This window comes from Nanorana parkeri, unplaced genomic scaffold (assembly GCF_000935625.1).
Source record: "Nanorana parkeri isolate BGI_ZX_2015 unplaced genomic scaffold, ASM93562v1 scaffold83, whole genome shotgun sequence".
In the NCBI taxonomy this organism is placed as follows: domain Eukaryota; kingdom Metazoa; phylum Chordata; class Amphibia; order Anura; family Dicroglossidae; genus Nanorana; species Nanorana parkeri.
The window spans coordinates 1705845-1721232 of record NW_017306351.1 but is presented as its reverse complement, the minus strand read 5'-3'; the positions used below and the strand labels follow the sequence as shown (position 1 = coordinate 1721232).

Genomic DNA, 15388 nt, shown 5'->3' with positions numbered 1-15388 from the left:
GCGCCCGCTACACTAACCCTCAACTACACTAACTGACCTGACGTGACAGTCCAGCGGCCTGAACCAAACGTGCCAACTAAACTAACCGTTAACTACACTAACTGACCTGACGTGCCAGTCCAGCGGCCTGAACCAAACGTGCAAACTTTACTAACCGTAACCTACACTAACCGACCTGACGTGACAGTCCAGCGGCCTGAACCAAACGTGCCAACTAAACCAACCTACAACTACACTAACTGACCCGACGTGACGGTCCAGCGGCCTGAACCAAACCTGCGAGCAGTAACGCGAGACCCCACCTAGTCCAGCGGCCTGGACAACATCAGCAACCAAGCGTATGGACCACAAGTGACCCCCGATGAAAAAGGTCAGCGACCCGACCTAAAGTGCCACGCAACCCCACCCTACCCATGCAGGGAACCCCACCTATGCACAACCGACCAGTACAGAAAGTGGACAAAAAAACACAACTTACCTCAACGCACCGCCGACCAGGATGCACCAAACCTATAGCAGAATCCACAACAGAGTTACAGCAGAGAAAGAGAAACACATACAATACTCCTGGAAACGAGCCAGCACCCACCACGTCCCAGCACACAGCATTTTTTGTTGTTGGCCGCTGCGCCGATCTGCCAACCGAAAGAAGCCCAGCAAGCAGCCCCCCAGTATACGCTCCGGAAGTGACGTCACAGTGAGACGCGACTTTGCCGTGACGAGGAGCTCCCTGTCCCCCTTCTTAAGGGGAGGAGAGCCGGCGCAACTCCTCCCACAAGTACGGCCAAGATACCTTGGCCTATTACGTGTGTGTGTGTGCACTACAATTCATTATAATGTTTATTGTATTTTATCCTAAAAATACTGGTTTGATAAACATTTGTGCAAATATTGTGTGACATAAAAAATTGCAACTAGGATTTTTTATTCTACAGGGCCTCTTCTTTCAGAAAGTATATCATCGTTTGGGGATTTTAAGCAGTTTTTTAGCCTTAAATTCAGATTTTATCAAGTGTGTGCAAAAATTAAGAAATTGCTCCAGAAAGGAAGTGGTTAAACCTACTCAGTAGAGATGAGGTTTAAATTTGTGGTATTTCAGAGTTTGGCTGTTCGCCTGAACGGTGAACTTACGGGCACGTTTTCCAAAGCACCTAAAGTGAACTTCATAATGCATCGCATGACATGTGAACTATGGGCAGGTGGCAAAGTTTGGCCAATAATAGGGGATTTTAAATGTGCCAGCCCCCTCCCTATAATAGTCAGCTCTCCCATCAGCCTTTTGCCAATGTGTGTTGTAGTTGGAGTAGTAGGGACAGCCGACATTCAGAGGGATTTCAAGGAGAGATAGTGACTGCTGTACAGTGCTACTTACACAGCTATACAGTTGCTATATACAGAGCAACATAGTGCCACTGCTACACTACAGTGAATTGCAGTGCGGTGGGCTACAGAATGTGGAGTATACCCCCCCAGCCCATATTCACTATGTTGTTCAGTGTTCCATTACTGTGAATTGCATTGCAGTGTTGCTGCTGCCCCCGAGCCCTTTCTCCAAAGCCCCCCCACCCCACCCCACACACACACACACTTTTTATTTTTTTCCTGTTAAGTTTCTCTGCTAATAAAGAAATTATAAAATAATGAGGTGGCAGATCACACCTGGCTGCCCAAGAATTAGAGGAGTAAAGCAAGAGAGAGGCACAACATCAGTGAGGCGGGATGTTGTGGAGTGGCAGCTTGTAGAGGTGTGGACAGCTGCCCTGTTCCACTGCATAGCACTGCTCCATGGGTGCAACGTGCAAGCCACTGGAATTTCCAGTTCTGCTCCCTACGAGCAGTTTGGGCTTTTTTCACAGCACCATAGTAGTTTTCAGCTTCTGCCTGCAGCGTATCAAGCGTGGTAAATCTACCAGTCCTTTTGCCGTAGGCATGAGGAGACACATGACTGTACTCCACAAAGCTTGGTGTGAGCACATGTATTCTAGCACTGCTGGAATGTAGAGACAGCAGTAGGAATTTCCGGTGATGTCATTTACCAAATATGATCATGACTATATTCTGTCAATGACATCACCCAGGATCCCGCTGGCTTGTTTACAAACAGAAGCCGACCGGGATCTGTCAGGTCAGTTAGTGGCTGTTGTTCTACCTCCCCTAAATGTCATATGGAAACGGAGGCTAACTGGCCAAAAGTGACTAGTTTGCTCACCTGTTTGCTGAATTGCGAACAGGCTGGGTTTGGATTGAACTCATGTTCAACCTGAACCCAAAGCTCATCCCTAGTTAAAAATCGTCTTCCCTGGTAGTGAAGTGGTTTACGCGTTTCAGAGGTCAGGCCTCCTTCCTCAGAACCAGAGGTCCTGCCTCCTTCCTCAGAACCAATTGGAAGGAGGCGTGACCTCTGAAACGCGTAAACCACTTTACTACCAGGGAAGACGAACATCCGGTGGATATGCACCTCTCGTTCTGACCCTTATATGCCTGTTTTTACTCGACTTTTGTGAGTACCTTTATACCATTTTTTTATTTGTTTATTAAAAAGTTTTTATGCGATGGAGGCGCACTCTGTGTCTTGTCTTGCATGTTTAGATTTAGTAATCTTGTCTCATAGCTTTGGTCCTCCATTCCCTTAATTAGTTTAGTTTCCCTTCTCTTGACCCTTTCCAGCTCAAGGACATCCTTCCTGTGTATTGGTGACCAAAACTGGACCGCATACTCCAGATGAGGCCGAATCTACCTTTATACCATTTTTTTATTTGTTTATTAAAAAAAATTTATGCGATGGAGGCGCTCTCTGTGTCTTGTCTTGCAGTGCTGAGGTTATTCTGAACCTGGTGAGAGCTGCCCCGTTATCGCCCTGCACTCCGAACACCACTGTTTGTCACTTTTTTGAACCTTAAACTGCTGGCGTTGTGTTTAAGTTTGTCTGCTAAATCTAAGCATGTTCACGCTGGAAGTGAGGAGAATAAGGGGGTCATGATTTTGATGTACAAGATGTTCAATGGGGATAGCAACTTCAGCAATAAATGTTTTACTATAAACTCCATAACAAGGACTAGAGGCCGCCACCTAAAACTGGTGGAGAAAAGATTTAACCACAAGGGGCATAGGGGCTTCTTCTCATTTAGAGCAGGTAGGGTCTGGAACTCACTGCCACAAGCAGTGGTATCAGCTGAGAGTGTTGAATCATTCAAAAAGCATTTGGACAACTTCCTCAGAGACCAAAACATAAAGGGGTACAGGTACCCTTAAAACAAGATCACACAGGAACTCGTACACATGCATACACATGCAGAATCACATACATACATGTAATAGGTTGAACTTGATTCTTTATTCAACCACAAATACTATGTAACTATGTAACTATACCACATTCACAGCAGACATACTGTAGGTGAGATAATGTACACTGCAAATGAAAAAGGCTGCAAGATAGGTACTGGCAATATTCAGTCAATGGTTACATTTTGCATTGCACATTTTTTGCTGTGCAATGAAATATAATAAATGTAAGATGTAAAGCCCAAATAAACTTTCAGGTGTACCTAAAAAGGTGTTCAAAGTCTTACAGCTTGTTTTCTTTAGAATCCAACCATAGCCTTGGAAGAAAATCCTTCCCCCACCCAGCAGGCTGCAGAGAAGGACTCTAGCTCTCTGTAGGGAAGCAGTGGTCTCTCCGCACTACTCCCTGTTGAGTCAGACCTATAATCAGCAAAGCTCATACTCCCTGCAGATTGGAGAGCTCTGACTCAGCATACCTGCAGAGGTTTGACACACTTCCCCACAGATTGTACCGGTCCTTCTCTGCAGCATGCTACCAGGAGAAAGGATTTTCTCCTCTTTCTACTGAAAGCAAACTATAAGACCTAATGCATGTAGTTGCTTCAAGTTGAAAGTTCAGTTGGGCTTCAAGCCCAACTCCAGCCAAATTTTGTTTTTAATAGGGTGGGGCAAGGTATAAAGTGAGGAAGTGTTAAAACCTCTGACAATATCTTTATTGCTCTTTGTGGCTTTATGCCTCGGGGACAACCATACCTTTTATTACTTTAATAGGAATCACAGGGAATAGAAGTGAAGGGAAATCTCCCCATAGGGATGACAGACAAATAAAAACCTGGCAGGATGTTGAACTGTTCCCCACTCTATCCAAAACTACAAACAATAGCTGAAATAGAGCTGTAAGAAATGGTGCAATGCACATGGTTTAATTAACTTTACAAGTCTGTGTGAACAAATTTCCAACTAGGATAGCTTCAGGTTTGGGTCAAACATTGGACTGACCCAAACCCAAGTCATTCCATGTTCAGCAAAATGGTGAACTAAAGCGTCCATCCACCATTATAGCAAACAGTTACCAGAAATGCACTTCCTGGACTTTTAACTTTTGAAGATTAAATAATGGGGATTTTCTTAATGGGGATTTTCTTATAAGATTCATGGTTCCCAGCAGCCTTTTGTCATTGTGTGTTGGGGGCTCAGAGTAGATAGTGAGAGCTGACTGAGAGTTTGCAGGGAGAGATACTTGCTGCTGTACTATTAAGTGCTAAACAGTGCTATGTGCAGTGTGTTTGTAGATAGGAAGAGCTGACAGAGATAGTTGCTGCTATACTATACAGTACTAAACAGTGCTGTATACAGTGCTGTATTGTGCTATCCTAATTGGAATGGCAGTGTGGTGGGCTACACAGTGTGTAACCCCCAACCCCTTTGTGTTCATTGTACTGTATTGTGCTACATTACTGTGTATTGCAATGTAATGGACTACATATTAATGTGTACCCCCCACAGTGCATAGACTCAACGGTCCTTTCTAGGACTATCTTTGTGTGTGTCAGCAACAACTTCAGTTGCTGTTTAGCTGTTGGGTGTTTACACTCACATTGAGCAAAAACACGTCAGGGAGAGCCCCTGTTCTGTGAGGAGAAATGCATATTAAGTGACTTTTTCAGTTTGTCTTCAGGTTTATGTGTGTAAGATTGTCGCTTGTAGCACATTATAGAATTATTGTCATTATGGAGTATTTTGCAAGTTTAAGATATGTATCATATGTGCGAAACACAGTATGCATGCAGTATATACTGCAAGTAGGCTCAGACTTTTGGTAAGTATACCTATTTAAAATGTACCCAAACTTAATATTAAAAAAATGTTAGCAGATAAAGTTTTCTGACAGAGGAGACGTTGCATGTCTCTTCTGCCATAAAAAACCTTTCCCTTCCTGCTTGCAATATTTTGTATTGTACATTGTCTTCAGAGCATACACAGTGTACAATTCAGGCACCCATAAGATGCTGGGAGTAAGAGCAGGCTCCAGAGACTCCAGTGCACATGAGCAGACCACCGTCAATGGCCACCCAATGGTCGAGGAGAGAAGACACTCGACTAAGAGAAGACGGCAGCTGTGGTGTTGGAACAACATGGGGGAGCACACACCTTGCAAAGCTGGAAGAGCAGACTAGGAGGTAAGTCTGCCATAATTTGGAAGTATGCGCATTCTTGTGGAAATCGCTCTGGGAATATGCTACGCATAAAGTACAACTAAAGGTCAAGCCCAATTATCAGTACAATATAGCCATGTTTACCACAGCCTGTCTGCTGCACATCAAGGTGTTTCTATTTAAACTTCTACAGCTGTGTCTAACATGAACAATATATTTGATGCTACATGCATACCTTCTGTTCCTATTTTATGTTAGCTTCCATTCATTAATTATTAGCACCATGTCATTGCTTGTTGTATGTTGTGGGGGCTGAGCTGTTATATCATTTTGTCCTCTTTCAGGATGTAGAGTCTCTGGTGGAGCCTGTGAGCAGTGTGTGGCCATCCCGAGACTGGCTGAAATGTGCGCCTCTATGGATACTTGTTATTATTATTGTAGCAGCAGGAATGACATGGTTCCTTCTAGGTAGGTAAAATAGGTGATGGATTAAGACAATTTTGTAGGCCATTTTGGCCCTCAAATATGAAGGTGTAAGGTTCTTTGTCTCTTTCTTTGCTATAGGAGATATAATAGAAACAGACAATGGCTCATATCCATTGCATTGGGCATGCCCCACCCCCCTCTTTCAAAGCTGCCCCCACCTTTCTCCAATATGTTGAGCTGGGTGTGCAAAACTGTAACATCCAACCTACATGTACAACAGATGTATCAAGCACTGTTCCAGCCAGCAAAAGGCAATAAAAGTAATTCCAGAAATGTTTACCAGTCTTCTCAGTATTAAAATACGGCAGCCTATTCACTCTCAACTGCTGTTACTGAGACACTGGACCTAATTTAATACTAGGGATGTCCCGATGCCACTTTTTCAGGCCCAAGTACAAGTACAAGTACATACTGGACCTAATTTAATACTAGGGATGTCACGATGCCACTTTTTCAGGCCCAAGTACAAGTACATCCCCTCATGTACTTGCCGATACCAATTACTGATACTTTTTCTTAAAGGGACAGGTGACTTTAAATGATCCATAGTACAACTACATGTTATGTACTATGGATCATGGTTTAACCTATTCATGTTAGCAGGGGAGAATTGTAAATCTATTGCTGGAGTGTAGTGGAGGTGTGTGCTGTCGATTCCGATGCTAGCATCGGTATCGGGACATCCCTATTTAATACTTTCTAAGGGCCCATTCTCATATTTGCTATTCTGGTGCTTTGCATTATTGTACTTTTATGGAACGTGTTAATGTGCATTGTGTTAAAGGACTCCATTCAAATTTAGCCAGGTTGGTAGAAGAAACTCCACATGTATCACGGCTCCTGCAGCTTCGTCAGGAGTAAGTTATTCCTGATGACATGGCGGGAGCCATGATACACGTGGAGACAATTATTGCAGCTACAACACCCTCTCCTTCCTTAAACATATTTTTTTGACACTAGGAAGCCCCTTTTTTTCAAACCCTCTTTTATTTTAGGCTTTGCCAAAATAGCCACTGGGCCGGAATACAAAACTTTCTGCATTGTGGTGCAACAGGTTTCCCCTCAGCAGTTCCAGTTCAGGACCAATGGATCAGCTGCCCGATTCTGGGGAAAGTGCTGAGTCTCAATAAGCTGCTGGAGCTCATAATAGTTGTCACATTCTGTCCACCATGCAGCTCTATAGGGATAATGTCAACAATGACGTGGAGTATGAGAGTACAGAACATAAATTAGCTAATGTCTTTGATGACACAAAGAAACAGATAAAAAGACAACTACGAATTAAAACAAATCTATTTGTGCTGTAAGTAGGTATGTAAAAGGTTACAGATTTTAATGAGTGTCAGCCAGTGTCATTTGTCATGTTAAAAATGTATGTACTGTCAAGGAATCGTCCTCATTGTCCTTGTTTCTCACATCTGTGTCAATGTGTCTTTCAGAGGTGGATTTCAAGCCAGAGCTGAGAACTAATAAAGTCTACGCCTGTAATCTGCGCATTATCAGTCATTCCCTCACCCGTGACCTCACATTCCCTGAGAGCAACATGTTCAAAAAGGAAGCCACGCATCTGGAAAAACTGGTATTAAAACTTATTATTTAAAAAATGTTGTGCGGTAGCATTGAGCTTATACAATGTGCAGTTCAAAGTGCAGTAACCCATAGTGCTAACCAGAAATCATATCTTAAAGCTGAACTCTGGGTAATAATTAAACTTTACCCTGGCAGTGGGGCTCCTCCGAAAGACATGGGTAAAAAGTGTGTTTTGGTCAAGGAAGAACAAAAAGAAAAGCAGTTATACCCCTGGAGCTCCTCCCCTCTCTCTAAAGCTTCACATTGTGGGCAGGCCTTCAGCATCCTCAATTACAAATCAGGACCAGTCTTTATTGCTTGATTGCAGTAAAAGCTATGCTATGTCTGGCATGGGTGAATGACTCACAGGACTGGCCAAGCAGAATTACAAGAAAGGCTAAAATTATTGTTTCTCCTGGAAAAATGCTGCTCCAGGTTTCCTACAGTGCTGGACACATGTACGGAGAACTTTCTATGTGTATGCATGCACGTCATCAACTAATCCTGCCTTATAGCAGAGAATACATGACCAAATGCCTAGACCTTCAGAATGTAACCAGCACTGAAGGAATAACATTTTCCCCAGGAAAGGTAAGTATTTCAGCCCTATTAGCATTTTATATTTATCAATTTAAGCACTGTTATTATTATAGATGTGTTAACGTTTGAGTATAGGTCAGCTTTAACTAATGTAAACTTAAATTGTATTGGTTGCTATGGGACTTTGCACATCAGTATTACATTTTGAACTGCTCTAGTGAATAAACCTTTTATGTCTAAATTATGCTGCAATGTTCAGTATGTTTCCATCATTACCCCTAGGTCCTGAAAGGCATTACTGGAGACTGGATACACACAGCGGTTGGCTACCTTAGGGTGACCATTGGCAAAGCGCATTTATTAAAAACAATGGATGAGGAGTCTGCCCCATCACCATGGGACCTTCTAATTTATTTATTTTTATGATTGGCCATTGGGCATGTATGTTATACTTTTAAAACAATAGAAGATAAGTATGGGTACGCATTCAAATCAGGCACTTAGAATGCAGCTAAACAACAAGCATCAGTATAACTTATTATCAGTGCTAACCAATGGCACAGCATTCACAAGCATTTACGAAAAGCTTTTCTCACTTGGACATCCCAGCTTTAGAAAAACGTGTTAAAGTTTTGGATACGGTGGAGAGGGGTTTATAAAGTCTGATTTAAATTATGTCAGTACCCCCCTTGAGAATTTTCTGTCTGATTTGAAGAAGATCTCTCTGATTCCTTTTCTGTCTGACAACGCTCAACTGCATGGGAAATTAGAGTTTGTTAGGCATTTGATCATGATGAACAATTTGTTTTTTGGGGGAACCATTTGTTTTTTGGGGGGGGGGGGTTGTCATATATTTTTTAGCGTTTAGAACAGCCTTTCTTATTAAGGGTGCCTTCTGGCTTCCTCAGGCGTGTATCAAAATGTTCACACAGCATCATTCTTTTCTATGGTGCAGGGGGGCCAGCTGCCAGCACAATGAAAATTAATGATGCTATTCCAAGGAGAGTGGGATCTGTTTTAAAAAAAGACAGAAGTTTGCCTCCGCACAGGCCTGCTCCGCCTCCCACATTCTCTCTTTTCATGTTGCCGCAGTTGTGGCTTCTGATGTGATGGTAGCACTCTGATGTAAATGGGCTTCTAATGTACAGTGTGCTCCTAGTGTGAGGGTAGCCTGCATTTTTTGTGTGTGTTTTTGCATGGGGGTTCCCCTTCGAATCAATACCAGACCAACACATCATTTTGCATTTATATTTTGACTTAAAGTGACATTAAACCCTCAGATTTTTTAACATAAACCAATACTGTAATGTGTGCCTTACTGTAATCCATGGTTGTTTCCCTTCTCTTTGCTGCTCTTCCTTTTAAATCCTCATGTCTTCTCATGCTTGGGGAGAACTTCCCTTTTCAGCTCAGGGCCTCTTCCTGTAGTGCTGGCTCAGGTTTCAAGCCTATACAAATCTATACAAAGACACCTTGTATCCATTCCTGAGACAAGGCAGTCTGCTGCAAAACAGAAGTTCTGCAGAGCATGAGAACAGATACAGATTTAAAAGGAAGAGCAGCAAAGAGAAGGGAAACAACCATGGATTACAGTAAGGCACACATTACACTATTGTTTTATGTTAAAAAATCTGAGGGTTTAATGTCACTTTAAGATTTTGCAGATTTTTAAAGGGTGCATGACTGAAGAAAAGTGAGGAACACTGAACTAGAATGGTAATTAAAGTACTTCCTATTACCCAGAGCCTTCTCCCTCAGAAGAGGAGGATTAGTAGGTACTTATTTGCTCAATTTCTATTTAGGGGTTCCTGAAAAGATTGCTGAATGTCTGAAAGCCCAGATGTTTTTGCATTCCAGTTACCATAATAACTGGTTTTGTCTGTTTTAACATAGTACTCTCTTTTTTCAGGTTAATGGTCTTGTCTTGGCCTCTGAGCTGGCTGTCTATTACAATACAAGCAAAGTTTATGCTTTTGGGTAAGGTTTTCAAAAAGGCATTGAGGTTTATTTACTAAACAATGTAAATGTTCCATAGTGTCCTAACCCATCACATCCATAAACCTTTATGATTATTCTGTTGCAAGATTAATAAATAGCAAAAACTACAACAGAGAAAGCAGAAATGAAAAAAGATGCACAACTACCCCCACAATACCTGACATAACGAATAACTAATTACTATATCATTTTTTACTTTATCAATATTTGAATTCCAAACAAAACCTAACATTAAAAAAAAAAAAACTTTAATAACATAAGTTCTCTAGTCTTCTCTCACAGTCAAAAAAAAATCTCCCCAAATCCGAAATGAGTAGACCCTTGTGGGCCTGGGTTTAAAATTTACAAAAGTCCCAGAAGATAAAAAACTGTAAACAATGTATAATGATAAATAGTAGAAGTATATTCATGTAAACACAGTAAATATAAAGGAAACTGACAGTGTATACATACAATAAGATACTACAAAAGTGATCATCAAACTTTATATAACAGAAAATATTGGCCACAAATATTCAGTGCAAACCCTGCTAAGAATTAAATAGTTCAAGATGCAACACCACCAATAGCTGCACAAAAGGCACCCATCTGCTCCAAGACCAGCGGCCACTACAGCAGTGGCGACTCTAGGAACAATATATAGGGGGGGCACATAAGATACCACAGTCAAAATGGGGGAGCACTAATAATTTTCACCACTAAATCATACCACTGAAAATAACTAAACAGGGGCGTAACTAGAAATCACAGGGCCCCATAGCAAAGTTTTGCATGCCCCCCCTCAGCGGTCGATTTAAAGGGCACTCAGCGGGGGGGCACACGGGGGGGCAAGGAATAAGCTTGGGGGGGCAATTGCCCCCCCTTGCCCCCCTGTAGTGACGCCTATGCCCTACAGGAACCACTGGCTTCTGCAAACGCAGGGGAAGGACCTCAGCACTGCATATGGCTGCCTTGTAAAATGCCTGTCTGATGCGTACAGGCATTTAGGGCAGCCTTACACGACGGCAGGGTCCTTCTCTGCATATGTGAAAGCCAGAGGGTCCTGCAGCAGGTACGGGCGACGGCTCAGGCTAAACCGATTTAAATTCGTGCCTACAGGTGCCCAAAATTGAAGTCCGGCCTGGCTATACATGCACTTTAATATATGTAACATGCACATTGGGGTATTACAAGGAAATTCCTTTTTTATATGTATGGTATTCAGAGTTGAAAGATTTCTTATCTATCACTATATGTTGTACACATAGCTAAGCAATTATGAGGAGATGTCAAATGAATTGCACATTAGCAAGCCTTTTGTTATTGTCGTCAACATGTCTACTCATTCTCTCAGTAATAGGCCTTTCTAACTCTAACAGGGTTATTCACAAAAGGGTGACGAGTTTGGAGAAGGCAAGAGAAGTGAACAATTTAGGAGAAAATAGCTGATTTGGAAAGATTCTCCAATTCAGCCCACTTTCCAGTCCAGCTATTTTGGTCTTGATTGTTCACGTCTCCTGCCTTCTCCAAACTCTTCACCATTTTGTGAATAACCCTGTAAAATTCACTCACTGTAGCAGTCATTGCTGGTCTGTGAAATAACATTTTTGCAGTGAAATGTTAAGGGATCAGATGTTCAGGAAGGAGGACTGAAGATACATTGTTTTGCCTGAGCTGTCTGCTTATCTGAAAGCAGAAAAATGATAAATGTTAAGGCTCAGGTAAAGCAAAAACACAGCTTGTAGAATTGGAAGACACCATCTTTTTATTATACAGCATGTTGGAGAAAAATGAAGGGAGGAACTACATGAAGGCCAAGGATATTTAGTATAGAGCAGCGTTTTTCAACCACTGTGCCGTGGCACACTAGTGTGCCGTGAGATATTTTCTGGTGTGCCGTCAATAAATCGTTAATTTCTTTGATCGATCAAAATTATTTTGATCGATCAAAGTTACTCACCTCTCCGCCGGCTTCCGGGTCTTCCGTCGGAGATCCGGTGACGTCACGGACATCGACGTCACCGGACTCCTCTCCCCTTCCCCGAGTGGCTCTGTCGGCTAACGAAGGGAAGGGGGGAGGAGTCGGGTGATGTAGTTGTCCGTGATGGGTAAGGAAGGGAAGGAGGGAGGAGCCTGGTGACGTCACAGACTCCTCCCCCTTCTCTTCGTTACCTGACGGAATCACTTGGGCTAAGTCTCCTCCTCACTCTTAGGCCGGTGAGTCATCGCATGTGTGTACAAGGCAAAATCTGCTACCCTGGTGAGACCCCACAGTGCCCAAGTGAGACCCCCAAAGAGCCCTGGTGCTGGTGAGACCCTACAGAGCCCTGGTTAAAGTAGGGTTCAGTGGGGTCTCACTAATCTTTAATTAAACCCCAAGGAGCCCTGGTGAGACCCCACAGTGCCCAAGTGAGACCCCCAAAGAGCCCTGGTGCTGGTGAGACCCTACAGAGCCCTGGTTAAAGTAGGGTTCAGTGGGGTCTCACTAATCTTTAATTAAACCCCAAGGAGCCCTGGTGAGACCCCACAGTGCCCAAGTGAGACCCCCAAAGAGCCCTGGTGCTGGTGAGACCCTACAGAGCCCTGGTTAAAGTAGGGTTCAGTGGGGTCTCACTAATCTTTAATTAAACCCCAAGGAGCCCTGGTGAGACCCCACAGTGCCCAAGTGAGACCCCCAAAGAGCCCTGGTGCTGGTGAGACCCTACAGAGCCCTGGTTAAAGTAGGGTTCAGTGGGGTCTCACTAATCTTTAATTAAACCCCAAGGAGCCCTGGTGAGACCCCACAGTGCCCAAGTGAGACCCCCAAAGAGCCCTGGTGCTGGTGAGACCCTACAGAGCCCTGGTTAAAGTAGGGTTCAGTGGGGTCTCACTAATCTTTAATTAAACCCCAAGGAGCCCTGGTGAGACCCCACAGTGCCCAAGTGAGACCCCCAAAGAGCCCTGGTGCTGGTGAGACCCTACAGAGCCCTGGTTAAAGCAGGGCTTGGTAAGGTCTCACCAGGGCTCCTTGGGGTTTAATTAAAGATTAGTGAGACCCCACTGAACCCTACTTTAACCAGGGCTACGTCAGTGCTACAGTTTGAATTTAAAACGTATTTGTGTGAAGTGTGAAGTTAAGTCATGGATTGAACAGAAATATTAACAATTATAAAATACTTTATTATTTCATAATAAAGTAATTATAAAATAATTTCTTTGTGTTTATTTGATTCCTATTCAAGAGAATTACTTTATATATAGTCAATATAGGCACAGAGGTAAATTTTTTTAACATTTTCTAATGGTGGTGTGCCTCGTGATTTTTTTCATGAAAAAAGTGTGCCTTTGCACAAAAAAAGGTTGAAAAACACTGGTATAGAGACACATTTTAGGTTGGGCTTAATGGACTAATGTTTTTATTCAACCTCAAATACTATGTAACGATGTAACAATGGACAAGTTAAGGAGAGAATGATCAATACAATGTTGAAAAGTAAGAATTTATTAATGTGATAGCGTATTTGATTTGGGTCCACTGCAAAGATATTGAAACAGATCTCCTCCATTATGTATAGATGTAGCAATGTATGGAGACCACCTACCAACAGAAGGATGCACATTGGGTGATAAATACATTATGCAAGAATCAAATTATTTTCATGACAAGTGGATAAAATGAAGTTAAGTTTTATGCCATAAGTTGAGATGTTTAGATTGATAGGCACATCATCCTTGCAAAGAAGTATACAACTTCCTATATTGGATGGACAATTCAGAAACTCCAATAAAATACATTGATCAATTAAGTCCAAGGAGCCCATATATAATGGAGAGCTGCTCCTAAATTATACGTGTAATTAATGTATAATGCTACAGGGAAGACTCCCATAACTCTCGACTCTAGAATTTCAAAAAGAGGGACAACACTGAGAAAGGTTATATGGCATGCTGTATGGGTCTGTCTACAGATTGCTGAATGTTGGACATGGTTTAAAAGTGTATGGTGTAACACAGTCTGAGTCTACCCACAGTACACACTGCACACATTTGCCACTGTCATGTAGCTACAAAATACTCTGTACGTATGTTTTTTCTGTCTGAGCCTACTTTAAAAAAACAAAAACAAGCCTACTTAAAAAAAAACAGGTTTATTAGTATACTTGGCAACAACTTCGCAACCAGTAAGTAGTGATACAAAAAACACTTTGGTCAGGAGGATGTAACGTACAGCACAGCTTACAGAGTGCAGCAATCAGGACTAAATAACATGCAATATACTGTATAGTGCAGTGGTCAGGACTATGAAACAAATGACAAACTTTATAGGCCACAAGAGTCAGGAGTATATAACATACAACGCAGTGTACAGAGTGCCCCCCGCCACCAGGACATGGAGTAGACTCGCAGGACCTCAGGATGTTTAGATTTTTAGGAGTGTCCTACATAAAACAGGATAGTTTGGTGATATGCAGATTATGTGATTCGGCTATCCTCCCCCACCCACTTTTTTAATGCATTCATTGATATGAAATGAGGCTTTACTTACTCAGATTAAGCACATTTGTAACGCAAATGGCCACAGTAAAGCTATATTTCTGCCTGCTTTTCAGGCCCTTAGTGTAACTTAGATAAAGCAGGGTAGGGTATGGCAATAGTAAGATCAAACGTATCCAGACAGAACAGTTGAAATTACTGGGAGCTCTGTTTTTTATCTTTCTTCTTTCTACTTACATGTATATAATTTAAATTGATGATATCACCAATATCCATGTTTTCTTTCTTTAGAAAGGGCTTAACAGTCTACTTCTGGGTAATCTTGGACGTCCCTAATTCAAACAACAAATATGTCACAGTAAGCTCTGTAAGGACAGCACTTAACCGTGTTCTGACCTCCAAGGCTAACACCACAAAAGGCTACATTTTTGACCAGTACTACGTGGAACCATACTCACTGTTTATATATGGTCAGTATACACATTGTATATGTTCCTTTCTTTATGTTTGCAGAATATAAATATATATATATAGTATCTCACAGAGATATATATTAAAGCGTTTTTACACGATGGAGGCGCTCTTTTTGTTTTACATTTTGATCATATATATATATATATATATATATCACTAATACAGATTTGATATTTTAACATTAAAAAGGTATTTCGAGTGACTTACCTTGAATGACGGTGGGCCCTTGATTGTCGGCGTCATATATATATATATATATATATATATATGTATATATACAATAGCTCACAGAAGTGAGTACACCCCTCACATTTTTGTAAATATTTGATTATATCATTTCATGTGACGACACAGAAGAAATTACACTTTGCTAAAATGTAAAGTATTGAGTGTACAGCTTGTTAATCAGTGTACATTTGCTGTCCCTC

At 42.0% G+C, this 15388-nt stretch overlaps 1 protein-coding gene across 1 annotated transcript in view; it reads left to right on the top strand.

The window, feature by feature from the left end:
- Positions 1–499: 499 nt before the first annotated feature.
- Positions 500–15388, top strand: part of TMPRSS6 (transmembrane protease, serine 6) — a 67654-nt gene continuing 52765 nt past the window's right edge. Inside the window, exons 1-5 of the mRNA XM_018552292.1 lie at positions 500–697; positions 5786–5909; positions 7367–7506; positions 9946–10013; positions 14778–14956. Of these exons, the coding sequence (XP_018407794.1) occupies positions 500–697; positions 5786–5909; positions 7367–7506; positions 9946–10013; positions 14778–14956 (709 nt within the window). The remainder of the gene's footprint in view (positions 698–5785; positions 5910–7366; positions 7507–9945; positions 10014–14777; positions 14957–15388) is intronic.